Genomic DNA, 27,506 nt, shown 5'->3' with positions numbered 1-27,506 from the left:
ATTTATTTATTAATGGTTTTTGTTTACAGTCACTTTTGTTTTGATTAATTTCCGCCTATATTTTCATTTCCTTTCCAACTGAACCCGTCAAGAATATCTGACGAATTTTCATTAAGAGTTTTTTAGTTTACTATTCACTGATGTATTTCAATAGAGTATGGAGTCATGCTGCCATCTAGCGTTTAAAATTAGAATTACATTGTGAATGAGATTCCCATTCCAAAAATGCCGTTTTTATTGGAGCACAAATAGATGATTTAAGCTGTTTTTAGGTGCTGCAAACAGGTCTAAATAACTGAAACCTGACATAGAAAATGTGTTTTAATGTAGTAATAATAATAAAACATATTAAACATAATAGCTTTTTTTAAAGTCATTAAAGCAGGAGGAATTACGTGTTAGTATTGGGGGAGGGAGGCCAAAAAGGCTAAATGTGATTACAAAATTAGACAGTATTATGTATTTCCCAGGCACATAGAACCATTTTAACTCACTATGTTACCTTCAATTGTTATAAAAATGCCATAAATATCAAACATAACTCACTAAGAAATTTGACTAGAAATTGGGTCTCTGTCTCTTTAAGAAGCTCCTGCTGTTCATAAAGAGACTCCGCCTTCAGGAAGTCAGCACAACAGTGCATCTCTGTTATGTTCATTAGGAGTGTGGGACTGAAAAGTAACATTTATTGTAAGTCTTATTGATACATACAGAATCTTTATACCTTGATTATATAAAAAATGCCTTATGTCTGAAAAATACATAATAAAACCCCTTTAATCAACATTAAGAAATTAAATTCACATTTTCATGACCTTTAAACTAAATCAGCCACAGACTAAATGGTTAAAACGGAAAGATTTTGAAGAACGCATGAGCCGTGTTTGTTTTTTCCAACATTTTACTATAAAAACTGATGACAAAGACAACAGATTCCGATACTAAAATATTTCATAACGATCCAGCAAATAAAATCTGTCAGAAGAGGAAACTGATGGGAGAAAATTCACAAAAATCAACAACACTGTGCGGTAACATCCAACAGACGACACGTCCCTGCATGATTGTAACATCTCTAACTGGGTTTTCACGTCATTCACAAATAAAACCCTAATATTTTTGTAACATAAACCTGGATTAGAACAGAGGTTCACTTCATTTATTTTTATTTTAGAAAACCCAAAAAGCACAACTCAGTTTTATTTTCCAGTGCATGATGTTAGAAGTAGTGTGTTTTCCCCCTGTCGTCGTCGGTGTTTTCAGTCCTGGGTGGAAACTTTATTTTAATTTCCTGATAAAGTTCTGGCAGCAGCTCATTAACATTCAGACACATAAAACTGTGCTGGGAGCCTTTCGTTTCCTTTAAATGTCCACAGATCCACGCCGTGATTCTTCAGTGAGACCAGCAGAAACGCCCAGAGGTCACGGCTTGGTGATGTGGACTTCGCCAGTGCCGCCGCCGTTGGTCGTCGTGGTAATGATGTACTGCGTGGCGGCCTGCTGGGTCGCAGGCGGCGGGTCCAGGTGGTCGGTCTGGGTCTGGGTCTGGGTCGTGCTCTGAGGAGCCGCCTGCTTCGTCTCCAGGTCGGTCTGACCCTCAGAGATGACAAAGTGTGCCTGAGAGACAAATAAAAAAAACTTCCAGCTCCATAAATTAAGTTTTATTATTATAAATTACAAATAAAGTTGTCAGCATGTGGAAAGAGACATGCTGTCGTCAAGGAAACGATAGTTTAGTTAGTTTGTCTTAGGATGTGTGTATTCTGGTAGATTCGGTATGATTGGGACTCACCGTCTTCACCTGGCTGCTGTTGACTCCAGACGCGGGCGTGCCAGGCTCCGCGATCACGTACTGTGCGTGAGGTAGCGCCATCATCTGGATCTCAGACGCTGGAACAGTTTGGGGTTGACTTTTTATTCTCATGGATCCAAACAGAAGGAGGAGAAGAAGAGCTGTGGCTTTAGAGTCACTCACAGTAGCCTCTGTAGTTCCAGTTTCCGGGGATGTAGGCATGCTGCACCGCCCCCTGCTGCTGGGAGGTGCCGGTCTGCATGGCGTGACCTTGAGCCAGAGTGACGGGGGTCAGCTGGGCGGGGCTCAGCTCCTGATTGGGCTGCTGGGAGGCGGGGCTTAGAGGCTGACTGTTTCCCTGGAGGGACGCTCAGCATAAACCAACGTAGACGTATAATCGTATTGCAGAACGAGTTCTAGTTATTTACCTGCGTGGCGGCTTGAGCGGCGCCGGAGGACTCCGACACCTGGATGTGTTGCACCTGGATGGAGTGCTGACTGTAGCTGTGGGGGTCGTGCAGCTGGCTCACATCGACTGTCTGGGCCTGGGAGTGAGGAGAGGCGGCCTGCAGACGCAAAGAAGCACAACTCCATCATCAATCTCATCAAATCTATCAAATATTTGGGTTTTGGAGATTTAAAGGTTATGCTTCCTTAGACATGTTCGCTACTTTTTTAGCGTAAAATTATTCTTAGACAACGAGACTGTAGTTTGCTCTGTTCTGCCTGTTTTTAACTCCTTTGACCAAAGAACTTGTCTTTTCCAGCAGCCATTGTACAGCGCATACAGTGGTAAACCCAGTTGACCAAACGTGCTGGAATTCAGTTTGGGTTGCTAGGTAACGGGGCTGAATTCCGCTGGGGTTGCTAGGTAACGGGCAGTGCCTGCTCATTTGTGATGCTACATTCTGGAGGTTTTTGAAACGGCTCATTTTTCAGACACCAAAAAACATTAACTTATTGCCATGAACAGCGAGGTGTTTGTCTTTTTTGTTTGTTTGTTTTTTTAAAGCGCTTAGGTTGTTTGTAGAAGCAACTGAAACCAAAACAGATGTACAAAAAATTTTTTTATTCAATATTCAAACGTTTTTCTTGTAATTTTAAAAGGTTTCCTTCTGGTCAATTTTTGAGGTTTTTATTCTGGAAATGAAACAAAAATTCTCACAGCTCAGCCATAACATTCTGATGTCCAACGAATAGAAGGGACGATTGACAGAAAAGACACTTTTTGAAAATATTTTCTGTCATTTGTAAATAATTTTTTAGAAAATCAGAAACAGTATCTGGTGTAATAAAAAACGTATTTTTGTTTTTATTTAAGGCCTGGCTGGTTGTTATCTCACCGGCGCGACCTGGACGACCTGCAGCTGGATGTGCTGCGGCTGCGCCAGGCCGCCGCCCGCCTGGGACACGGGGATGTACTGGATCCGCTGGTAGTCTCCCTGCGAGGTCCGGTAGTCTGCGGTCAGCGTCTGGGAAAGCTCCGTCATGGCCTGGGTCAGCAGGTCGGTGGTCTGACGCAAAGAAGCAAAACATTTGACCCAACAATCCAGGAAAGAAATCAGAGTGAAGAGAAACATTTTGATTTTCTGTCATTTAGTCTGAAAGATCCAGTCAATTAGTTCATCAGTGAATGAATGAATCTGTTCACTTATCCATCCATCCATCCATATTTTGCAGGTTGTCTGTGTTTGAATCTTGTCCACTGAGTGAGTATCTCTCTAGATGATGGTAAATGTTTATTCTCTGCGTTCAGTGAATCTTTCTGAGGAGTGTTCGTTCTCACCACTACAGCCTCTGCCGTTGCACCATCAGCGGTGATGACTGCCGGAGCGACCACCGCCGTGGTCAGAGGAGAGTGGATGGTGTTGGCCAGCTGGGCGAACTCGGGATGCTTCTTTCTGATGTGCTGCACCATCTTAGTCTGGGGGGGGGGGAGTTGTTTTTGTTAGAAATCCCTGCTCCTGAGTGAGGAGAAGACCTGGCTGATGAAGCCCGCTCACCTTGCTGCTGTATTGTTTGGCACAGTGCGGGCAGCAGACCGGCGCTGTTGCTATGGTTCCGGTCAGCTGGGTGTGGGTGCTGAGCATCGGGTCCGGCTCTCCGGGAGCAGCCGGGCGCAGCTTCCGGATGCTGGGGGGTAACTCCGCCCCCGGGTGGTTCTTCAGGATGTGAGCTTTCCTTTTACTGGCGCTCTTATACACCTGCAGAGAAAAAACCCGTCAATAAACGGCAGGATGAAAGGAGAGACAGGAAGCTCAATCAGTGGCAGCTTCCAGCAGCTGCTTTAGGGAAGGTCAGTCCGGTTTTCAGAAAACGTGTTAGTTATTTGGCCCGTTGGTATTAAACTATGTAAGACTTGTAATATTTTGACCTCATCTACTTGATGGAAAGTGGCAGTTCTGCTGGCAGCTGCCACTGCTTTTACAAAACATTGGATTTTTTTTAACATTTTTAAATGCATGCATGTGTGTACGTTTGCAAATGTATTCTTGTTTTTTATTGATTTGCTCAAAACAAACAAATTCATATTTAATTAGTGGCGGCTGCCACCGAAGCCACTGGACCTGCCTCTTTCCATTCAGGTAAATTAAGTCAAAATAGTACAAGTCTTCCTAGGTTTAATAACTAATAACATCATCATTTCAAATTAAGTAATTACTTGCAAACAGGCATTAGAACTAACACTGACATCAGCATTACCCCAAAACAGTGGCAGCTTCCAGCCGCTGCCACCAGTTATTTCTTTTGTTTAGTACATTTATTATCATTTTTTACCCTTTATCCACACCAGATTTTTTTTTTCACACTTCAGTTTGCATCATAACTACACTGGCTCTGTGTTGTGTTTGTTATAAAAAAAAAAACCTTATCGCAGTATTGGCAGAAGTAATCCCTGTTGGGTTTGATGATCGGTAACGTCAGCTCTGGCACGTCGTCGATTCTCATCTCCGGATGCCGTTTGGACAGATGATTGACCTGCAGACAGGAAACCAGAGCTGAGCGAGGCGCCGACTCCCGGTCCGCTTCGTCCCCGAGAGCCGCCGCTCACCAGCATCCCTCGGCGTCGGAATCCCATCATGCACAGCCTGCATTTGAACACGAAGCTTTCCAGGTCGGTGGAGGGCACCTTGGTTTTGTGGGCTTTGGAGCGGTGGGTCCGGTCGGACTTCTTGGCCTCTCTGTCCGGATTGTGCATGCGCTGCATGTGTTCCCGCAGCTTATCCTTCCTCTGGTGGGAGAAACATTAGTGATTAACGATTTGGTTTCGGGTAACAAAGCTAGCTGCTAGCCTTCGGCGGCGCACCTTGAACTGCTTGCCGCAGGTTGAGCACAGGAAGTCCTTGCGGTCGGAGTGGCGCAGCATGTGGAGCCGCAGCTTGTCCGGTCGGCAGAAGGCCTTATCGCAGTCTGGACACTGGAAGATCTTCTCTGAGTGGAAGCAGCGGACATGCTTCTTCATCTATGGAAAAGCACAAGGTCCAAAACGCAGGAGAATGAGAAAGTCTAAGGAACTCTACGATTATTTTAGTAGATGATTAATCAATTTGATCAGATAAAGACAATTGGTCCATTCTGCAGACTTTTAATTTAAGCACTTAAGCTAAATTCATATAGAGATGCATAAAAAATACAAATAATTCAACCCTAACACACAGAAACAGCTTCCCTTTAGCGTATGGTTGACATTTGTAGAATTGAACCATCATTGGTCTTGATTTTATCAGTTTGAATTGTGATAATCCGTTATTTTATTTATTTATTACTGATGTTCAGCTCTTTGTTTCTGCTGTGTGTTAAAGCCCTTTATAAGGTTCATGATGATGCAAGTAAAAAATAATACATCAATGTGTGAAAAGCTCATCTTTGTCTGTTTCACTTATGATCAATTTATCATTTGATTAATCAAATTCGGCATTTGATTAATCGCTAACTGGAGTATACCGTCTGAAAAAAAGGCTGTTTGCTTTAAAAAACACATCTAGATTCAGGTATTTCTAATGTTTTATAAAAATGCTTAAGTGGTTAAATAAAAAATCAGCAGAATGTCCCATTTTTTATGTGATTAATCGTTAGACTAACCGATTAATCGATTACTAAGATAATTGTTTGTTGCAGCTCTATATATTTTTGTACAGTTTGAGTGTGTTGTTCTTTCAGCAAGTTGCCTTTTTTGAGTCTGTACATACCAGCTAATGATTAATCGATCATTAAATTAGTTGATGATTATTTCAATAATTGATTCATCACTATTAATCATTTTAGGCCTACATCCGTTAGCATCACTCTGGCCCAGGGGTCAGCAACTTCTTCCATTCAAAGAACCACTTTTAACACCGCTGCTACAAAATAAAACTCGCTTCAAGCCACAAAAAAACGATTTTCTAAATATCTAATGCACAAAATGTTTTAACGTAAAACAAATTAAGCAAAAATCTTAGATAATCACAACATTTCCTTTGTGGGTTTCTAAGAGCTGCAGGCTCCAGACCAACCTGGATGAAGTCCGTGAAGCTCTTGTTGCAGGACGGACAGCTGAAGCAGCCGTCCACGGCGTGGACGTCCACGTGGTCCTTCAGCAGCTCCAGCCTCTCGAACGTCTCCGGACACAGGAGGCAGGAGTAGGAGCGGCTCTCTGCGTGCACCAGCAGGTGGTCCTCCAGCGCCGCGTCGCTCACGAAGCTCTTCCCGCAGCAGTGGCAGGAGAAGGCGTAGGCGTCGCGGCCGTGGACCCGCAGGTGGAGCTCCAGCTTGTCTTTGTCCCGGAAGGCCTTGCCGCACAGCGTGCATTTGAACGGCCGGAAGCTCTTCCTGATGAAGAGGTGCTGCAGCGCGGCATTCTGGGAGGCAGAGAGCAGCCGGAGGTTAGCCGCAGCAAAACCTGCAGACCTGAGGGAAGTCGACCCCCGGGCATTCTTCAAACCAGCAACATTTTGTTGTTTTTGCTGCTGTCATTTTAAAGATTTAATAACAATTTTCAGAGGTCAAGCAAGGTCAACCAGCCCCGGCCATGTCCTTCAAATCAAATGAAATTGGTGCTACGTTTGTGCTGATAAAACTTTAATTTGTGCTGCTTTTGTTTTGGAAATGTTACTGCACCACCACCATATTACCCAAATCTAACAAAATTGGTGCAGCAAAATTTTTTATTTGTGCCACAATCATTTTAAATAAAAATCTGTATTCATGTCTTCAAAATTATAAACGAACAAAAAACTTTTTGCCAGCACAAACTATCAAACTATTACAAACGTATGACAGAGGATTAGGGCAACGCTAAGAAAATACAAAAATTAAAATATGAGAATATTTATTAATGTTACTTTATTCTCATAATTTTATGACTTTGTTCTGTTAATATTCTGACTTTATTCTCATATTATTTCGACTCTATTCTTGTAATGACTTTGTTCTCATAGTTATTTTCTCAGTTTAGCCCTGATACTCCATCATACAAACAAAGCACAATGCATTGAAATCAAATTTGTTCAATTTGGGTTGGTTGACCTTTCACCTTTGCAAATCCTTACTATCCTCAAAACAAAAGCAGAACAAACAACTCAGAAAATGTGAGATTAATCTCAGAACTTTTCTAGAAAAAACGTTGAAATTTCTGAGTTTGAAAAGTCAAAACAAATTGCTAATAAATTAGATTAATAAGCAAATTAACTAGATTAATCTAAAAAAAAAAAAAGTAGAAATTTCCCAGTTTTTTCTAGACAATTTCTGACATTAATCTAAAAATTAAAAACATTTTTATTACATATTTTCAACTCTTAGAGTTCAGAAATTCCCTTGTTTTTCAAGATTAATCTCAAAATTTCTACACGACTTGTTAGCAGGTTGACCTTTCATGACCTCTGGAAACATTTATTAACACCTTCAGAAGGTTTTTTGCTGCACAAACGTCTGACATCAATTTTGTTTGATTTGAAGAACGTGTGGCCAAATTCACTCCGGTAACCTGCAGCAACTTTTTCTGTTTCAGCTTAAAAACAACACAAAAAGCTGAGGATGTCAGCCGCCCCAGTTGTCCTACACAAAGTAAATGTTTGTTTCTCGTCGTCTTCCGGGTTTCACCTACCTGCTCGTCCGCCTGAGAGGGAGGCACACATTGAGGAAGAAGAGACAAAGCGTTGTCAAGCGTAAAGCGGCACCAGAAAGTGAGACTCTTCCTCAGGAACAGAGTCTCAGAGTCTCACCCGGATCTTTTTGGCGCGGTGAAGGTCCTGGGAGGTCAGGCTTGGTTCTGGCTGCCCACTCGGCGCCGGGTCGTCCTTCACAGGAACGGCCGGGTCGGGGCGAGGCGGCGGGGCGTCGGCCTGCAGCAGCGGCTCCTCGGCGGGGGGGTCCGGCGGACCCTCGTCCTCCGTCCCGGCCTCCCCCTCCGGCTCCGTGTCGACCTCCTTCAGCCCGTTCTGGGCACCGTCCTCCTCCAGCGGCTTCTCCGTCAGATCCAGCAGCTCCTGATGAAAACATCGTCACAATGTTGGTCGGCTGGTTTAGACGTTTACGTACAAATAAATCCACCTTTCATCTCTAATATCTTTATGCTTTTTAAAAAATATATTTATTATTGTTGGTTCAAAGTTGTTACCATCACCACAGTTTATGTCAGTCTTACTGGTCAAACACAACAACAACAACAACAACAATAATAATAACAATAATTCTGAATTATTTATTTACTGTTTTAAATAATTTGTTTTTAATATTTTTGATTTTCTACTCATTTTTAGCTTTTTTTAATATTATTTTTAGTATCAAATATGTATATTTTTAAAATAATTTTGTTTTAGTATTTTTGTTTTAATATTTATAATTTTCTAATAATTTTTATTTTTTATATTATTATTTTTAGTCTTAAATATTGTTAGTTTTTTATAATTTATTTGTATTATTTTTAATATCTTGAATTTTCTCACTATCTTATTTTTTGTACATAATTATTTGTAACTGCAGTATTTCTATTTTTTATACAGTATTTTATTCAGCTTTATAAGTTTCATTTTTGCTTATTTGTTTTATATTTTAATGTTTCAAATATTCTTAAATTTGTTAACTTTACATACTTTTGTGCTTAAAACCTAATTTTTGCTTGGTCTTTTCCTGTAAGCCATAATCATTAAAATTGCAAAAAATTAAAGCTCAAAATATTTTTACTCTAGGTGAAATTAATCTCTGTCACTTTCTGAGGTGACTGCAGAGAAATGTTGCACTTTTATGCAATATTCTAGATTTAAAAAAAGGAATAAAACAAACTAAAAATGTGATTTATTTGTTTTGGCTCATTTTTTAACTGTAAAAATTGCACCAAAACTTATTTCTATTTTTCTCAAGACCCAATGGGAACATCATTATCTTTAATGGCTTCCTAATATTGCTGAGCAGCTTCATGAACCTTATTCTGAGAGATTAGAAGGCCTCTTGGCCATCACCCTAATCTTTACTTCCCTCAGCAGATTCTCCATCTGTCAATTTGTTATTTTATCCTTCACTTTTCTTGTTTCTTTCGGTTTTTTCTCACTATAAAGACGGAACAGTCCCCTTACTGCCGTCTTGTCTCCATTGGTGTCTGCAGCTGGATCCAGACGGATAAATTTTGGCGGCCGTCCCGGTCGCCTCCCCGTCCCAAACCGCTTCCTGCCTCTTCCTCTGCCGCGGCCTCTGGATCTGAAACCGGACACTCGCAGAGATAAGTTAGACGTCACTAAATAAAAAAGATATATAAAATAAAACAGGAGCCATGGCGATGAGAAGTAAGAGTTTCCACCTGGAAGCGGAGCTGAGCTTGTCGTCGTGCATGTTGAGGTGCTGCTGCAGCTGCTCGGAGCTCACGAAGCGCCGGTTGCACTCGTAGCACGGCCAGTTCCACTCCTGCTCCTGGAGCGCTGGGCGAACGAGGTGAGGCGGAGGTCAGGAAGCCGCTGCCGACGCGTCCGAAACCAGACGGAAGAAAAACTCACCTTTACGCTCCTCGTCCGTAACATCGTGGATCTTCTGGTTCACAAAGTCTGCGTACGAGGCGGCGTACCAAACCTGCGGAAAAAAATATTTTAAGACCACAGCAATAAATAACTTTTTTTGCTGTTTTGGCTCATTGCATCATTCATCTTGCAAAGACACAAAATCTTACCAAGTATTTTTGTCTAGTTTCTTGTGAAAATATCTTTAAAAAAATGCTTGGTAATATTTAGTGTTTTTGCAGTGTTTGTGTTTTTGGCGCTACAGATGCTGCGCCATGCAGTCACAGAGAAACATTTACCTAAAAAAGAAGTAGCAATTATATTTTCTTTTTCATCATAATCTTTATCGTTATTACTATAGTACCACAAAATATCACAATAAAATTCCACACTGGCCAGCCGTACTTGTTTTGACTTATAGCTGGACATTTTTCTCCTGGTATGAATGAAAAAAAATACGTAAATGTATTTAAAAAGTTGCTTTTAACTTAGTTTTGTTTTGTTTCAAGTGTATTATCAAGTTTCTTGTGCAAATATTTTATTACACTTGAAATAAGACAAAACTATCTTACAAATAGCATTACAGCAAGAAATATGAGCTTTTTTAAGTCAATGATTAATTAATATTTATTAAAAAGTACTAGTTATATTGAGAGATTATTTCACTTAAAACATTTTTTCATAGTATAAGTCAAAGAATCTGCCAGTGGAACTATGACTTTTTAAATCAATACTAAGGAATTATTGACTTAAAATAAGTTTCTATTGTAGAAAAGTTACCTACAAGTTAGTTTTATCTAATTGAAGTGTACTGAAATATTTACCAGAAACTAGTCAGTAATATTATTTTGTGTTTTTGCAACACAAAATATTAAATGGGAATGTTTTTGAAAAACATTCCCATTTACTCATTTACGGATATTTATTAATTCACTCAAGGAACAAATAGTTGAGGAAAAAACAAATCTAACATTTCTGATCACTGTCAGTTTTGTTTTTTATTCAGAATCAGAAACTAAAATTTATCAGGAGAATAATAAGTCAAAATTCTTACCATAATAAGACATTTTTCATGATAAATGATAAACAAAACAATAAATTTCCACCGTTAGGAATGAGTAAACTTTTTAAATCAACACTCAAGAATTATAAATAAGCTCTTCTATCTTTCTGAAAAGTTATTTGTAGATTTGTTTTGTCTTATTTCAAGGGCACCAAGATATTTGCACTAAAAACTACATCAAAATTAGTTAAGATTTTGTGGTTTTTTCTTTTTTTGTATCCAGCGCTCACCGACCTTCAGCTCCTGCTTGGGCTGGATGTGTTTGATGGTGGAGTAAAAGATGTCGGAGCCGTACTGGTAGGCCACCAGGTTCTGCTCCAGGTGGTTCTGCGCCGGCCTCACAAACATCATCCAGTTGCAGCTTTCCTCGTCGGAGAGATCCAACCAGACGTCGCTTGGCTTCTCTTCTTCCTTCTCTGCATCCAGCATGCACACCTGACGGAGAAACGAGCCATCAGACCCACATGATGAGAAACGATTAATCAAATTAACAGTGATTAATCGATTACTGAAACATTCATTAACTAATTTAGTAATCGATTAATCGTTAGCTGGGGTATACAGACGCAGAAAAGGCCATGCGCTGAAAGAACGGCACACGAAGAGCAGCAATTAAACCAAAACTGTGCAAAAATATAAATGTTTTGCATTAAAAAAACCTTCTGTTTGTAAATATATTCTACCCAAAACTCATCAAGTAGCATTTTTAGCTTTAACTGGTTCAAATTCTGTAAAACATAAAATAAAATCTCCTGTTAAACACCATTTCTTCCTACTTATTAATAAAAACATAATCAACAGATCAGCCCAACACTGTAATGGTAACTCAAGCAGAAAGAGCTCAGCCTTCCACATGTTGATGTTAAAAGTATTTTTTAGCTGCAGATGCATCCTTCGCTACAAAACATAAACGTTCACTAAAGAAATGCTGTACTATTGAATTTGAGGCAATAAAATGTTTATTTTCTTATTAAAAATGAATTAAAGGATGTGTTTATTTGCATCTTTTTTTTTTTTTTTTACGTATTTCTATTATTATATTAAAAAAGCTTAAGTGGTTAAATGAAAAATCTGAAGAATGTGGCAATTTGTATTCTGATTAATCGTCAGAGTAATCAATTAATCGTCAGAATATTTGATTAATCCTCAATCCTCAATAAAACAGATTAATCGTCAGAATAATTTATTTCTAACATAATCGTTAGTTGCGGCCTTTAACAGTACCAGGACTCTGCTGTATTTTGGAGACTTTTACCATCCTGCGGTCTGCTCTCAGGGGGAATTAGCTTGAACTCACAGCAGTAGTCGGTTGTTTGGTTCATAAATGAACTGAACGCTGTGCAGCCTCACATGACTTACTTTTAATTTAAAATTGTGGTCTTGCAGCTCACTCTGGGAAACCAGCGGTGCCTCCACAGGGCCAAACTGGGTTCGCTTGGGGATGCGCCTCTTGGAGAAGACTCCTCCCAGGAAGCGGTCGATGTACAGAATCTGAGGCAGGCTGGCCCTGGCTTTGGATAACACGGGCCGGTTGGGGATGGGATGCAGGGGGCCGTGCAGCGGACAGTCTGAAGGGTTGGAACTGTTGCACTCCTCACACCCTGAGGTGGACGCAGACAAAGGAAATGAATCAAACTAGATGTTTTTGTTCCAGATGTGGCGGCGGCGCAGAGCTCCGCTCACAGAGGGCGTGAGGGTCGAACAGCGGAGGGTGTCGCAGCTCCCAGTCATCCATCTCCGAGTCTTCGTCGTCGACTTCGTCTGAGTCGTCTGTGGAGTCGGTGGCTCCAAGCGGGCTGCTGGGGGGCTCAGCGATGTCGGCCATGTCTGTCAGGGAGTTGGACAGATGCTCCTACGAGAGACAGTCAACAGTTGGCTGCAATTAAATATTTGTTTTAATGAGATATTAAAACAAATATTTGGAATATCTGACAAAGACGATTGAACACAGGATAAGATGTATGACATACATGATAATATGACAGAAACAACCTAAACTCCTGCAGGTCTATTACATTAAACTCTGTCAGAATGAATTCTAACTTTATTTGCTGAGATCAACATTTTCACAGATAAAAGTATCTAGGGCTGAAACAATTAATCGGATTAATCAATTATTGAAATTATGACTATAACTAAGAAAATATATACATTTTGCATTTGAGGAATAAAAAAACTTCATGGAATAAAAAAAACCTTGTAAAATAAAAAAAAAAATCAATTATCACCTTTAGCTATTCAGTTGTTAATTGGCAATCCAATAAATACTCAATACATCCTGTTAAATCAAGCAGAAAGAGCTGAGTTTTTCTTATGTCGATGTTAGGAATATTTTTTTAGCTGCAGATGCAACCCTTGCTACAAATGGTCAGCTGTTTACTGTAGGGATAGTGTTATTGCATTTTAGGCAACAAAATGTTTATTTCCTTATTTAAAAGTAATTAAATTACTTATTTATTTTCACTTTTATGTATTTAAAATACTGTATAAAAAAGCTTGAGTGGTTAAGTGAAAAATCTGAAGAACATGGCAATTTTTATTCTAATTAATCCCCAGAATAATTCATTAATCACCAGAATAATTCATTAATCACCAGATTAATCACCAGAGTAATTGATTAATCATCAGAATAATTGACAGAATAGCTAAGATGTTCATTAGCTGCAGGCCTGAATGCCTGCTCACCTGGGAAACTGGCTCCAGGATGGCTTGTGGAGCCTCTGCTACGTTACTGAGAACGTGCAGATTGGCAGCATTCACATTCTGTCCACCAGGAAGGAGAACAGTCACCTGTAGGAGAGGGGGAAAAAAACCTGTTTGTGAAAAAAAGCAACTCTCAGCGAGTCAGAGAAACGTGGGACAGCGAGGCAGCCGTACCTGCTGAGTCGTGCCATCCTGCTGGATGTAAGCCACCTGAGGCTGATCAGAAAACACCGTCTGAGGAAAGGGTGAAAGTATCTCAGAGACAGTTCTGGGCTTGTTTTAGTCTTCAGTAAATAAAAGAGCTCCATGTTTACTTGGCTGCCGTCTGCAGGATGAATGTAGACCAGCGTGTGCTCTGCAGACTCCACAGAGGTGAAGGAGTTCCCCTCCGCTGTGTAGACCACCTGCTGCTCCGCCCGGTCCGACTGATCGCCACTGTACACAATCTGGGTCACGGCGCTGCCTTCAAAATGCACCTGCAGCACAAAGCTCCAACTTTTAGATGAGAAAATTATCTCTCTGTTCCCTGAAACTTCACTGTATGCAATCAAAGTAAAAATCACAAAATGATTTACTGTTTTTATCTGCTAAGCATTCAACTAACTTTACTGAAATTTACTGAAATTCTTGAAGAAAATCTCAGACGTTTGTTTTGATAAAATAAAGGCAGACTATTTCTGAGCTTTCTGGGTCGTTTTCTAATTTAGCTATTAGTTGATCCTCAACAACAAATACAAGAACTTTGTTCAAAATCCTTTCAGTATTCAGCCCAGTTTAATGAATCGATCTGTTTTTGAGTAAATGGTCGCTACTATAAATTAAAATGAATGCCAAAATAAACACGGCTAATAAATGAAAATACTTCTAATAACCAGAATATTCCAATAATACTTCTAATAATTAAAACTAGTTACTGAAAACCTCCCTGTTCAAAAATTTTAAAATAAGTCCATCGGCATGATGTCTGTACAATGACATATTAGGTCATTGTAAATGAAAAAAAGAGTAAATTTCTGACAAAAATCTGAGACATTTTAAGATTAATCTCAGAAATTTTCTGAGCTTGAAAAGTAAAAAAAAATTTCTAGAAAAAAACTAAAATCTTTAGACATTTTTTTTAAAAAAAAAAACAAGGACATTTCTGAATTTAAAAGTTGAAAATGTGTTATAAAAAACTCAGAAATTTTTAGATTAGTCTAAAAAAAAAAAACTGAGAAAAAACAGGGAAATGTCTGAGTTTGAAAAGACCTCAAATTATAAGATTAATCACAGAATCATTTGAGAAAAAATGTTCTTGTTTTTTTTCTTGAAAGTCCTGAAATTTTCTGGCAAAAATGTACTCCGTTTTTCCATCTGCAACGATTCTAATACATCATTGTAGGTCGGTTTGTAGGACCAGACAAAACGATTCTGTCGGTGTTGTTCAGACATCCCCAAACAGCACAGACAGCCTTAGCTACAGATCAAAGTATTTTCACATGGAAGAATGGCCTAGTCAAACCACCTCCATCTGTAATCGCACCAAAAGGTGGTTTTACAAATTCAGAGTGGCTGGACACAGCGGCACACCACACTTTTCAGTTTTTTGTTCACACAACAGCAATCACCAAAGTCACAACTATTTTCTTTCCACTCTATAGTCGTGCAAAACTTTCTGTTGGTTCAACAAAAACCCACAAAAAATGGCGTTTGTTGATGTAACGTGATAATATTTAGAATCCTGGAAATATTTAAGCAGTAAATTAATGTTTTTATTTTCTGTGTGAATGAAAGAAACTGAACCAGCAGCTCAGGAACAGGTTTACTTCATACCTGTGTTGAATTGTTTGAGTCGTCGTTGACGGTCTGGCTCCACACTGCCGACGGTTCCTGTTTGGTTTCCATGGCTACGAAGCGCCAGACCCTTTAGCAGCCGCAGCGCTGTTCTCCTGACAGCGTGGGATGCCTAAAGTACAAAAAAAATGTAAAATTATACACACACCTGTTATTCTAAAGGTAATACGGTCACAAAAAAACAAGACTAAACTGATTTTAGATAATATTACTTCACATTCAAAGACCTTCTTTGTCAAAGATAACTCATAGAAAAATACAGTTGTTTAAAAGATTCCTCAGCCCAGTTATGCATTTTTCTATTCATATGCAAACTACCTAAAAAATACAGTTGGGGAATTAAGTAAGGATTCCTAAAGGAGAATTTAAATTTAGCTTCAAAGTGTTGATTTTTTTATTCAACACTTATAATTGCATTTAAACTGCACATAAAGAAATGCTACAAGTGCTTTTAAAAATAAGAAAACAAACATTTTGTTGCCTAAAATGCAATAATCATATTCCTTTTTTCCATTTGTAGCAAAAGATGCATCTATAGCTATAAATATTTCTAAACATCAACATGTGAAAAGCTCAACTCTTTCTGATTTAACATCCATACAGTGTAGGGCTAATCTATTGATTATTTTTTGGATTAATCAATTAATAACTGGGTAGAAAAAGGTGCATAATAGAAGATTTTCTTCATTTTCTTTCACAGAATTTGAACTGGGTGAAGCTAAAACTGCCACTTGAAGAGTTCTGGTAGAACAAATTTATAGACAAAAAAGTTTTTTTCCATTTTAAATGCAAAATGTAGATATTTTTTGTACAGTAATTACTGCTTTGAGGGTACTGTTCAAATGGCCTTTTAATTTCTGCATACTCTAGTTAACAATTAATCCATTACTAAATTAAGAGACTATTACTTCAATCATCGTTTCATCACGACTAATCGTTTCAACCCTAAATAAATTTAACACTTGGATGAACATTTTATTTTGACAGGTTTCTTGTAAGACTACTACCACTAATCATCAAGCAAAATTTTGTATCAGATGTTGATAACCTGACTACAAATAAAAACATATTTTCACATGATATTATTTCTGACTGGAAAAAACATAAATACATCTAGCATTGCCCTGTGTGGAAAAGTAATAGTTAAATCCTGAATTAAATGTAATTAACCACATATTTGGAGAGTTGAGTAACTAAAAACAAAGCAAGTTGCTGTGTGAGCTTTCAACCAAAGAACCACTAACAGAACCTGCCAGACATCATGAAGTAGGCCAAAATAACTTTAAAAAAAAAACAACCTATGAAAGGTGGGTTTACATGAAAATCCTGACAAGTTTTCATTGGGGTTATGATTCTGCACAATAATATAAAACATATTCAAAGTGAATATGTGATGGTTCTGGAGAGGAGTCAAAGTCTAAGTCTGAAGAATGTAATCATGCCAGAGAAAATTAGTGAGGGGGCAAATACTTTTATTCATAGAAAACTCTGGAATGTAATCATCTTTATTTTGTTTAAGCGCGGGCGTAGGCCAAAATATCAATGAGTGCATTCATTAAAAACATATGTAATGTGATATTATTGATAATTAGTGACATTCAGCCACAGTTTTGATCCAATGGCAGGCCGGGATTGCCAAAATAAAGCGGCGTGTCGCTGCGTGAACAGAGCCGCCACATGAGCCTCTCTGCGGGGGAACGTTCCACAGAAAAAGGCCGGTGATCCGCAGGCCGCTCCGGGTGAGGGAATCTTAAAAGCACAGCCGCAAATCCAAACGGAAAACACCAATTCTCTCCTCTCATTCATAAACCTACTTGGTATAATCAATAAAATGTTCATTCCCCCCCATTTTAACCCCGCAGGTTGCCGGTCCCAACCGGACCATACCACAGAAAGCAGCGCTGTGGAAACACGGGCAGTTACAGCGCCGCAACGCCAGCAATACGGCCGTGTAGCCCCGCACGGAGGCCGGGCAGTCCGCCTAACTCCACTTATCACACCGCGGAAAACTCCACTCATCATCCGCTCTGAGGCAAACCGGTTTTTTTAGACCGTTAAGGACTGAAATATTTGGCTAAACCCACCCGTCCCCCATTTCCAGTTGAGCCCAGCCCTTCGAGTCTGCCGTGAAACAAGGAAGAACGGGCTCCATTTTGGGTGGGACTAACAACAACAGCTACATCCAAAGAGACCTACGCAAAATAAATATATTATCCGCCGGAGGATATCCGCAAAAACAAACCGAGATTTTAATTTGCGACACTGTAAACACCTCTGTACAGTCGAGCTACAGACCGGATCGCTGTTTAATCCCATGAATTTTTACATTTTGTCGAAAACGCACAAGTTGTTCTTACCTCAGAATGGTAGCTGCAGAGATGGCTGCATTGCATATATTAACATAATCTACCTAGCAACACGCCAGAGCGCTGTACCTGATTGGTGGCTGTAAACTTTGGCGCAAAGGCACTATAGCCCGGTTTCAAGTCAATATTTGACCAGCCATGCCGATATTTTCATTACTGTAAGTGTTTTTGCTTTAGCACTAAAGCTACTGTCTACCTCTCTTAAAACAGTGTGACATAATTTTCAAATTACAGCCCCCCATATGCACAGCCAATCAGAAAATTGTAATCCTGACATTGTCCAATCACATTTTAAGTTACTGTGACAATAATTTTTACTGTTTCCAATGCAAAAATCCATCTGATTTTAATTTATGTAGCGTGGCCCTTTGTATTTTATTTTATTATATTTTCATGTGACGTATTTGTAAAAAAGACCCCTTTCACATTAATGGTACAAAAATGGTCTGAATGTTAATCAGGGTTTTTTTTACGCCTACTGATAATATTTAGAAACAAATGGATTTTCCTCCATTTTCCAAATTTGGTCAATAGTAAAAAAAATTAAAAAAAAAACATTTAGTCAGGTAAAAAGAAATTACATTAACTTTACAGTTTGCAAGTATAGCTTGAAAAACAATGCAAATATTTACATTTAGTAATTATTTTAAATAGCTAAGGTTGAGTAGTATATTTTAAATGATCTGGGTAAGGTAGTAATAAATTTCATGACCTAGTTTCTCAAAGTAACCACTAAAGGGAGCCAAACATTCACAGATACAAAATAAATAGATTATATTAAAATAATAAATGGGGTAATGGTTAATCAAGAATAAAGAAAATCATAATTAAACCCATGAAAACAATGCTGTATGGTTTGTAGAACTGATTTTACTCTACTAGGTACATTTCCCTTTACTTTCTGTTCGAGACTTTAGTTCAAATAACTCCGGGGATTTCCCTGAGGCACAATCACATCATTAACTGGGAGCTGAATTTTCCCAAAGCAGCCAAAAACTCAGCAACTGGACCCTGAGCAATTCAGCATATGCCTGCTTTAAATAAACTGCATAAGTAAAAAAAAAACAACCTTCAGAAAGAATATCTGGTTCATTAGAGGGTTGTCACCAGGCTTCATGGTGGAGCAGCCGAAGGGAATTTGTGTGAAATTCATGATGCAATTATGAATTGCTCTCATTTAGAGACAAAATCTCTGAAACCTGAAATGTGCAAAAATATTTGATTCCTTTAAATTAGGACTGAATGCATTTTTGATCCAAGAATCTGTTAAATATATATGGATTTAAAAAAAAAAAATCTTTTATTAAATGCTTTTTATGATTTGTGTTTCCTTTGACGTCCTGTGAAGCACTTTGGTTTGTCTTGTATCTGAATCAAGCCATATAAATATTTTTTTCTTGCCTATTACTGTGAAATCAAATAACATTGCAACTAATAAAAACAAGGCTGGATGAGGGCATACGTTTATACAGCATGAGGAGAGGACATAAGGCAGTTAAAATAAACGCAATATCAGAGAAATACAGGATAGACTGATATTTTTGCGTCACCAAGGTCTCATAATAACAACATATTTTAAGGCTACACCTTGCCAAATATGAAATTACATGAGAAACAGACATAGTATTTGTTTTTAATTATATAGCTTAGCTAAAATAGAGAAAACGTAGCTTTTTGTTCTTTATTTAGACTCTTCTGGGAGGTGATGTGTAACATTTTTACTGTAATAACAAATGTAAATGATGACTTTAGCAACACTTAATGAAACGTAAATAGCAAGTACACTGCTACACACAGTTAAGTAGCAGTTGATTTTAGAAGACAGAGTGATGTTCAACTCCTTATAACTTACAAGGAAACAATCATTTGTAGTATTATTATGTATTAAATTTGAGCAATAATTCAGTTATTCAGTGAACTTAATGAATCCAGAAATTTTACTCACTACAGTACTGATATTTAAAAATAAAATTACTCAAGTAAAAGTAAAAAGTACGACTTAGTAAAAATATTCCTAAAAGTACATTTATTTAAAAGAGGTTACTCAAGTAAATGTTCATTCTTGCATATCCGTGGTTGGACCGTTTTAAAAGGCAGTGAGATTACAACGCAGGCCGCCTGGTGGCGCTGTTCCCTCTCCAGATGCTCAGCTCGGATAGACGGGAGGCGTAAACGTGGGAGGAGGCAGTAAAGGGAGGGAGAAACCACAATTTGCCCACATTTCCACAGCAGTCCGACACCGAGGCGCTTCCCAGTCGAGCTCCGTGGTCCGAAACAAGCAGAAAGCTTTTTATTTTGACCCGTTTGGTTGAGCCGGGTGGGGGAAAACTCCTGAAATATCCCCGGGACCTGGCTTGTTTGCCGTTGATTCCTGCGGACGCCTGCGCGCAGGAACAGCTGAGGGGGATATAAGTTATTTCCAGCAGATCAGCGGATCAGGAGAGCCTGGAAGATGGGTTCACTCCCTGCGATTTCTGCCCTGGTTTTGGGCATTGTGGTTCCAGCCCTGGCCGGATACATTGAGGTAAATGTTCCCGATTTATCACTGCGATTTAAAAGCAAATTAAATCTGTGGAGCCATAACAATAAGCGACCGTGTCGTTTATTTGCGCATTATCGCGCTTCATGTGAACTGTATTGATCGGGCTTTTTGCCAACAAGTAGCCGATCTGATCGCCTCTGTTTGTTGTTTACGGATTTCTTCTTGCGTTTTGCTTCATTTATTAAGATCATAAAAAGACACGAGAGGGGGTTTAATAATTAATCAGCTCGCTTTCCAGGTCATTCTCCGCCTCATTCCTGAGCTGTGATTGCAGTTTCGTCTGCGAGTCAGTGGACAATGTGCGGCCGGGGTGTCCTATAGTAGGAGGTTGAATAACAGCAGAGTTTTGCTGCAGAGATCAAATGAAAGACGCTCAGAGGGGCCTTCAGGGGACACAATGGCTTCTGCCGCGGATCATAAACCCCGAAGAGAGGAAATCCTTTACCTCGGATCCAAAATGTGGCTTTTCCTGCCTCTTCAGGACGGCCTCCTTCCTTCAAAGTGTCTCATTTTGATTAACTTCGGCTCTATAATACATTTACGGATGGTGGGAATTCATTTACTGCACAATTCAGTTTATTTCTATAAATAAATGTAATTTTAACACTTAGAATCAGATCAATCCAAACAGACACATTTTAGTTTGATTTATTAGTCACATTCAAATGTAATCTCTAAATCAATAGACGTGTTTCTATTCACCATGAAATTTCGCAATTCGCTTAATCGAAACACATCAGTTTAGAAAAAAAAAAATCTTGCTTTTGCGCTTAGATGGCGTGTTTTCTTATTGCTGTATCAAAACTGCAACGGAAACACAGTCTAGTGATCAACATCCGATGTTTACTACCGGCGAAAACACCGAAGACAACCGGAAGTGGGAGGAGAATGATGGCCACACGACTTAGCACACCAACAAACCGATTAATTGTGACTTTAACTGTGTTTCTTATTCAACGAAAACACCACAATTGTAAAATTGTCGAATGTTTTTTCGACATAAATTTCCAAACGCAGCTATTGACTATGCAGCAATCTCTGGACCTGAGCAAGCATGTGGCGACAGTGGGAAGGCAGGACCCTCTTTTCACAGAATGTGCAACCAGCATTACTGACACAAACGGCAAACAAAACATGAAAGAACAATGTTAGGAGTAGCTTCTATGGAAAAGAAAACGGGAGGACACAGCTGAAACCTCCAATCAGAGATGACGCTGAGAATGTTAGTGGGGCGGCCATGTTGGATTAATATTGGAAGAAATGGTAGCAAAAACACAAAATATTACAAAGTTTTTTTGGGGGGGAGTTCTTTTTTTGGTTCAAAGTCCTTGGTACTCTTGAAATAAGATGAAAATAACTTATAAGTAGCGATTTAGTTAGATATAGTAGCTTATTTTAAGTAAGTAATTTCTTCATGTTGATGAGAACGTTCTCGTTCCACTGGCAGATTATTTCCCTTATAAAATGGCAAAAATGTCATGAGTGAAATAATCTGCCTGTGGAACTAGAAGTTATTCATCAATAATAAGGAATTATTCACTTAAAACAATCTCTTATCTTGATGAAAAGTTAACTGTAAATTAGTTTTGTCTTATTTCAAGTGTACTAAGATATTTACAGTAGAAACTAGACCAAAAATACTTGGTAAGAGTTTGTGTTTTTGCAGTGCAGATCGCAACATAAACAAAGTTTTTTGTCTCAGTCAAATAGCGACTTTGGTGACGTGAGGCGTTGAACCTTCTGAAGGGCAGAAATGTAAACATTTTATGTGTTTATGATCATATCTGTCATGTTATGATCTCAGGTCACGTCTGAACCTGTGCAGTCAACAACAGTCATCCTCACTTAGTGACTTTGTTAATATATTTAGCGACTTTTCAGACAAAACAATCTATCGATCAGAATTGGATTCGGCAGGTCAGGCTTTTTAAAAATCTGTGATCGGACAGAAAACTGCAATCGGTGCAAATAAAATGTCATTGAATATTTTACACTGTCAGTGTTATTACTCCCAAAGCTGAACATTATGTTTTTAAACAGAAAGTAAACACTTTATTGTGTAAAAATAGATCAAATGTATCAAAAATACAAATTCAGTAACCATTTGAACTGTGAAAGTTGATGCTACTGTAAAATATGGTTGAATTATGGAGCTGAAAAGTTGCCATGGTTTTCTCACACGTTTTGCCAGATTGTTATTCTGCTCTATGGAGGAAACGTTCTGCTGAATGTGCGTTTCCTGCTCATTTAGACGAGGAAAGTATCAACATTTTACCGGAAATATTTACACAGAGAGGTGAAAGTTGAGGCGGAAAGCAGCTTAAATTAAAACGTTTGTGAATATTTTAAACTTGGAGTGTGTGACATTATAAAACATGCAAGTTGTAGCTTTTTTTTTTAGTCAAATTTCAGAAAAAGCAGTGATGTAATGGATATCAAAACGCTAATTCAATCACATGAAGACCAACTTACTGTAGTGACTATTTAAACTTTGATAGGTGCTGCTGCGGTAAAATATCATAAAGCTATTCATTTTTAAGAGGATTTTGCCAAAATCCCCTTCAAATAAAAGTGGAAATATTTGTATTTCTTTACTATCTAACATTAGTGAGTCATTCAACCTTGTTTTTAATCTATTTTTGCCTCTTTTAATTATCAAGTGGAATAAAGAAGCACAAATTGTGACACAATAGTTATGATGCTGGAAACAACTTGGGAAAATAGATACTTTTTTTCAATCTTGATGAATAAATAAAATCTCGATGTCCTATTTTCCTGCTGCCTCATCACTGCAGACTCTTGCAGAGTTTCATGTGTGTCTTGGTGCAACAATGCTGCCATTTCCACAACAAACAGCCCCCACCCGAGGGCAAACACAATCCTTTTTCTGCTCAAACGTGACAAACATTTTCAACAAGATGCCTCCTCCTGACTCTGCCGGTCAAGCTTCTTCCACTACGCAAAAATAGAAAAGTTAGCGGCTCAGCCATTTTGAGGCTGTGGAGGTGAAGATTGTGTTTGGAGGCAGCGATCCTGATTATTATGACCACAATAAAATCCGTGCTGCTGCTCTCTCAGAAAGGCCACAAACCTCCAGGTCGATGCTGCGGATTCTCCTGAAATGGAAAATGGTGTAAAATCCACGTTGCTTGTTGACTGTATGATACAAATTCATTTGATTGTATCAAAAACAAGGCGTTTTTCTTTTGTTTTTACTTTCGGAGGTTATGCATTCCTTCCTTTTAGTGATATGGCAGCCATTCGGCTCAGAGTTGGAGGCAGTAGAGAGAAAAAACTTGATATTTAGGAAGCTTTGGGTTACAAAGCTGCATGTCTGATTGTGTCAGATGTAAAAAAAAATAAAATAAAATAAAAAAAGCTCAAATTTAAGTTTTAGGTTGTTTTCACACTTTGTAGTCCGATAGATTCGGTTCAGTTGGGACTAAAATTGCAACATTTGCTACATTTTCAGCTGGTTTGGTTCTCTTTCACACTTTAAACGCTCTAAACTCTTTGAAAAACCAGTTCCCCTCCTCGCCTGTGGCACTGCATCAAAAATCAGTAAAGAAGACGCTGACAGCAACTTCCTTCTTCACAAAATGTAAACAAAACATTTTAGCGTCATATTTTAGCGTCAGTAGGATTTCACTTCTGTCTTTGGTGAAAGACCATGAGCCATTTCTCCTGCTAGCATTGCTAGTTCGTTTGTTTTGGTTTTATTTACCCAGAATGCCTTGTGTTGTCGTCCACTTCCTGCTTTCGGAGCGGTCTCCAGTCCACCTGGCGTTCACGTACACATTCAAACCGAACCGAGATTGAGGTTTGTAGGCAGATTAGAGATTCAAACCTCCACAAACAAATCAGATTTTCTACAAACAAACTGGAGTCTGATTAGACGAGGCTGGTGTGAACGCAACGTGAGGGTGAATCCAAAAGCAGGAAGCGGACTAAATGCAACCCAAGAAAAAACGTGTGAATCTGGGAAGAAAAACAGTCTTTGGGGTTTTTTTTACCAAATAAAACAGAGATTCTACAGATGCTAAAATCTGACACCACTTCATTTTTAATTACATTTTATGAAGAAGGAAGTTGCAGTCAGTGTCTTCTTCAGAGATTTTTATGTTTATTTCAGTTGGAAGAAAGTAGCATTACAGCCACCACCAAAATATACATGCATTCACACACTTATACCGACTAAATAAATAATCTGTTTTCTTTAAAAATTGAATAATGATTTGTATGCGCTTACTACCCAAATTCTTCTTCAATGTATCCAATAAAGTCACTTTTTCTATTAATGTTTTCAAACTATCTCCTCATATATCTTCTTTTCTTTTCGATATTTATGGTTTTCATGTTGTTTCCTTCAGTGGTTCCTGATGCAGCGCCCCCACAGGTGAGGAGGGGAACAGGTTTTTCAACTAGTTTGGTTTGTTTGACTCAGTGCAGCGTGGAAACGAACCTCAGCAGCTGAAAATGTAGCAAATGTTGCAACTTTGGTCCAGAATCGAGACGATTCTACCGAACTATCAGGATTGAAAAAGCAGAAAATATAAGATTACTGTCGCTAAAGCTGTTAAAATATCCAGCTTTTGTCTGCAGAGATATTTCTGCTCCGTAAAGCTTCAGTCTGTCGTAGTTCCCGCTTTTCGGTTTGAGATTGATCCGACTTCTTCAGCTGCCTAAACAGTTTGGTTGTGGCTGCTACCTGTGAAGACCGGCCTGAACTTTTGTTTCTGCAGCTGGAGGTTTTTAACGCTTAGCTATGTGAGCATCTGTGCTGGATTTCTTTATCCAAGAAAACAAAAACGGTGCAACAACAACTGATGTTTAGTTTAATCTGGCTTTCTTGTAGCAGCTGGATCTGTGCGGGATGCAGGCTGGTGTCAGCCATGCGGTTGCATCACTCTGAGGTATGCGGCTCCATCAGCCCAGACAGAACATTTTATTTTGTGCTGAGTTAAGCTGCCGAGGATTAGCTCCAACATTTCTGACTCTTATGCAACATAACATCACATTTTTCTGCTGAATATTTTTGAAAAACAAATCATCCCAGCTGTTTTTTTTTCATACAAACTTAAGGACATCTGCAAACATTTAAAGCCACATTTCGTTTCATTATGTGTTGTATCTATTGGAGGGATGATCAAGCCTGAAACGTTACGTTTCACCAATCAATCGACTGGTTTTCTTGCTTGGCTTGGTGAAAAAATCAGATATTTTTTATTTACAGTTCATTAGTCAGAACTCCCACACTGCAAAAACACACACAAAAAGGTATTTTTGCTAAAATACAAACAAAATTACGTACAAGTATCTTTTTAGATACAGGAGGTTGTTTCTAGTAAACAATTCCTTGACACCGATGAAAAAGTATTACTCTGTCAGATTATTTTACTGAGAAAGATGCATTTTTCCCATGTTTTAAGTTAAATAATCTGACAACCAAACTTTAAAAAAAAATCAACATTAAGGAATTGTTTACTTAAAACAAGCTTCTATATCTTTCAGAAAAGTTACTTATTAGTCAGATTTGTTTTATTTTAAGTCTACTTGGATATTTGTGTTTTTGCAGTGTAGTCAGTCTAGAATTGCAACAATCAGTTGTATTTGTTTATTTTTTTTAGTTTAATACAACCTTACAAAAGGTAAGAGGTAATGCTTTGGTGCATCAATGGCAATAGTTTTATGACTTTATTCCCAAAATGTTTTGACTTTATTTCCGAGTTTTATCTCATAATTTCATAACTTTATTCTCATAATTTTATAACTTTATTCTCATAATTTCATAACTTTACTCTCATAATTTTATAACCTTATTCTCATAATTTCACGACTTATTCCTGAGAAGCCATAACATTGGAATCGGCAGGTCAGGGTTTTTACAGGTCGGTAATCTGCGATCGGTAATCTGTCCTCCATGTTTAGATGTTTAGAACAAGAATCTGCCTCTCCGCCTCCTGAATCAGTAGATTAGAGCCCAAAGCGTCGCTCCCGTCGTTGGGTCGTTCTTCTGAATCCTCTTAGCAACAAGAAGTGCAGGCGGCTCATGGATTTGCCAGGAGAAAGCTACTAATCCCAGCTCCCTGGTACTCCCCTCTCATTCCCGTTTTCCACTCCCACCAGAGGCGATCCGACTTCAAACCGGTGACTCAGCCGGCGTCGGCCTGATCCGACCGACGCCGGGAAGGAATGTCTGATTTTAATTTGTAATCTGGCTGCTTTTATGTCTCCTCTCTGCCTCATCCAACCTGAAGTTTATGTTTAGAATAACAAATCTAATTTAGTTTCCCTCAGTGATTACAAACTGTTTCAGTAAAGCATCAGGATTGCAGCAACTGCTTCAGAGAAAATCAGGATAAAACAGGAAATAATTTGGATTTTTTCTTTCTCTTTTGCATCAAACAGCATATAAATCATTTAGAAATACCCAAAATAAGGCTGCAAACCTTTAGGAGCCATCGATTCACTTGTGGAGATTATCTGGAGCAAATTTATGGAGGTTTTAGTAAATAAATGATGAGACGTTTTGCCTTTTTTTGCAACAAAACTGGAGATTTCCTGTTTTTACTGAAAACAAGCAAAAAATATATTTTTACATGTTTGAAATAACTTGTTTACGATGTTACAACATTATTCTGGCACAATTTCTCTTTTATTCTTGTAATAGAATAGAATATTCTTTCTTGATCTCCAGGGCAAATCGCTTGTTAGTTGACAAGTTTCTCCATACAAGTTGTTGAATGTTAATATTTCAGGTATAATGTAATAATATTAATTTATTCTTGTATTTTGATTTTATTTTCGTACAACTTTATTCTTGTAATAGGACTTTTTTTCTTACAATACATCTTTATTGTACTGTTTTGATATTGTGTTATTGTGACTATATTCTCGTAATATTCTTGTATTTCTATTCTATTCTTGTACAATTTTATTCTCTTTATTACAACTTTATTCTCATAATTAGATTTTATTTTTGTACGACTTAACTCTCACAATACTATGACTTTTTTGTATTTTACTTTTTTGTATGACGTTTCTAGTATAACTTTATTCTCGTGATATTATGACTTTAATATTTTGATTTTATTTTCGTATGGCTTTATTCTCATAATATTATAACTTTACTTTCGTAATACTACGACTTTATTCTCTTATTTTTTGTTATATTACAACAAAATTCTTGTAATACGACTTTATTCTTGTATTACTCCTGCTTTCTTCTCGTAATTTGGTC

The 27,506-nt window shown here is 38.3% G+C and overlaps 1 protein-coding gene and 2 long non-coding RNA genes across 3 annotated transcripts in view; 1 reads left to right on the top strand and 2 right to left on the bottom strand.

Annotated features, from left to right (window-relative positions):
• Nucleotides 1-887: 887 nt before the first annotated feature.
• LOC116707614 (PR domain zinc finger protein 10-like) lies at nt 888-17,530 on the bottom strand. Its single transcript, XM_032545030.1, has 24 exons — nt 17,443-17,530; nt 15,338-15,470; nt 13,840-14,001; nt 13,700-13,759; nt 13,508-13,612; nt 12,506-12,674; nt 12,182-12,423; nt 11,057-11,257; nt 9,760-9,832; nt 9,567-9,684; nt 9,346-9,466; nt 7,996-8,259; nt 7,878-7,889; nt 6,289-6,633; nt 5,100-5,255; nt 4,845-5,024; nt 4,661-4,771; nt 3,796-3,996; nt 3,579-3,716; nt 3,136-3,306; nt 2,221-2,358; nt 1,976-2,150; nt 1,793-1,890; nt 888-1,617 (listed from the first exon to the last, which is right to left on the bottom strand). Exons 2-24 carry the CDS (start codon nt 15,407-15,409, stop codon nt 1,423-1,425), a joined length of 3,507 nt encoding a protein of 1,168 aa, XP_032400921.1. The 5' UTR covers nt 15,410-15,470; nt 17,443-17,530; the 3' UTR covers nt 888-1,422.
• A 2,377-nt stretch (nt 17,531-19,907) lies between these two features.
• The window catches only part of LOC116707625 (uncharacterized), a 14,459-nt gene continuing 6,860 nt past the window's right edge, over nt 19,908-27,506 (top strand). Inside the window, exon 1 of the long non-coding RNA XR_004336532.1 lies at nt 19,908-20,248. This is a non-coding gene — a long non-coding RNA (uncharacterized LOC116707625). The remainder of the gene's footprint in view (nt 20,249-27,506) is intronic.
• LOC116707631 (uncharacterized) overlaps nt 21,557-27,506 on the bottom strand; it is a 7,754-nt gene continuing 1,804 nt past the window's right edge. The window contains exons 2-3 of the long non-coding RNA XR_004336538.1: nt 27,266-27,269; nt 21,557-21,722 (exon numbers count right to left, since the gene is read on the bottom strand). This is a non-coding gene — a long non-coding RNA (uncharacterized LOC116707631). The remainder of the gene's footprint in view (nt 21,723-27,265; nt 27,270-27,506) is intronic.

The sequence above is a fragment of the Xiphophorus hellerii genome, chromosome 18 (assembly GCF_003331165.1).
Source record: "Xiphophorus hellerii strain 12219 chromosome 18, Xiphophorus_hellerii-4.1, whole genome shotgun sequence".
Classification (NCBI taxonomy): Eukaryota; Metazoa; Chordata; class Actinopteri; order Cyprinodontiformes; family Poeciliidae; genus Xiphophorus; species Xiphophorus hellerii.
The sequence above is the reverse complement of the archived record's forward strand: the minus strand, read 5'-3'. Positions and strand labels throughout refer to the sequence as shown.

Coding starts and splice junctions, on each gene's coding strand:
- LOC116707614 (XM_032545030.1), bottom strand. CDS start 15,409: ATGGAAACCAAACAGGAACCGTCGGCAGTGTGGAGCCAGACCGTCAAC. Junction 3,997..4,660: donor TCTGCCAATACTGCGATAAG/GTTTTTTTTTTT, acceptor TTTTCTCTGCAG/GTGTATAAGAGCGCCAGTAA. Junction 3,717..3,795: donor CCAAACAATACAGCAGCAAG/GTGAGCGGGCTT, acceptor CCCCCCCCCCAG/ACTAAGATGGTGCAGCACAT.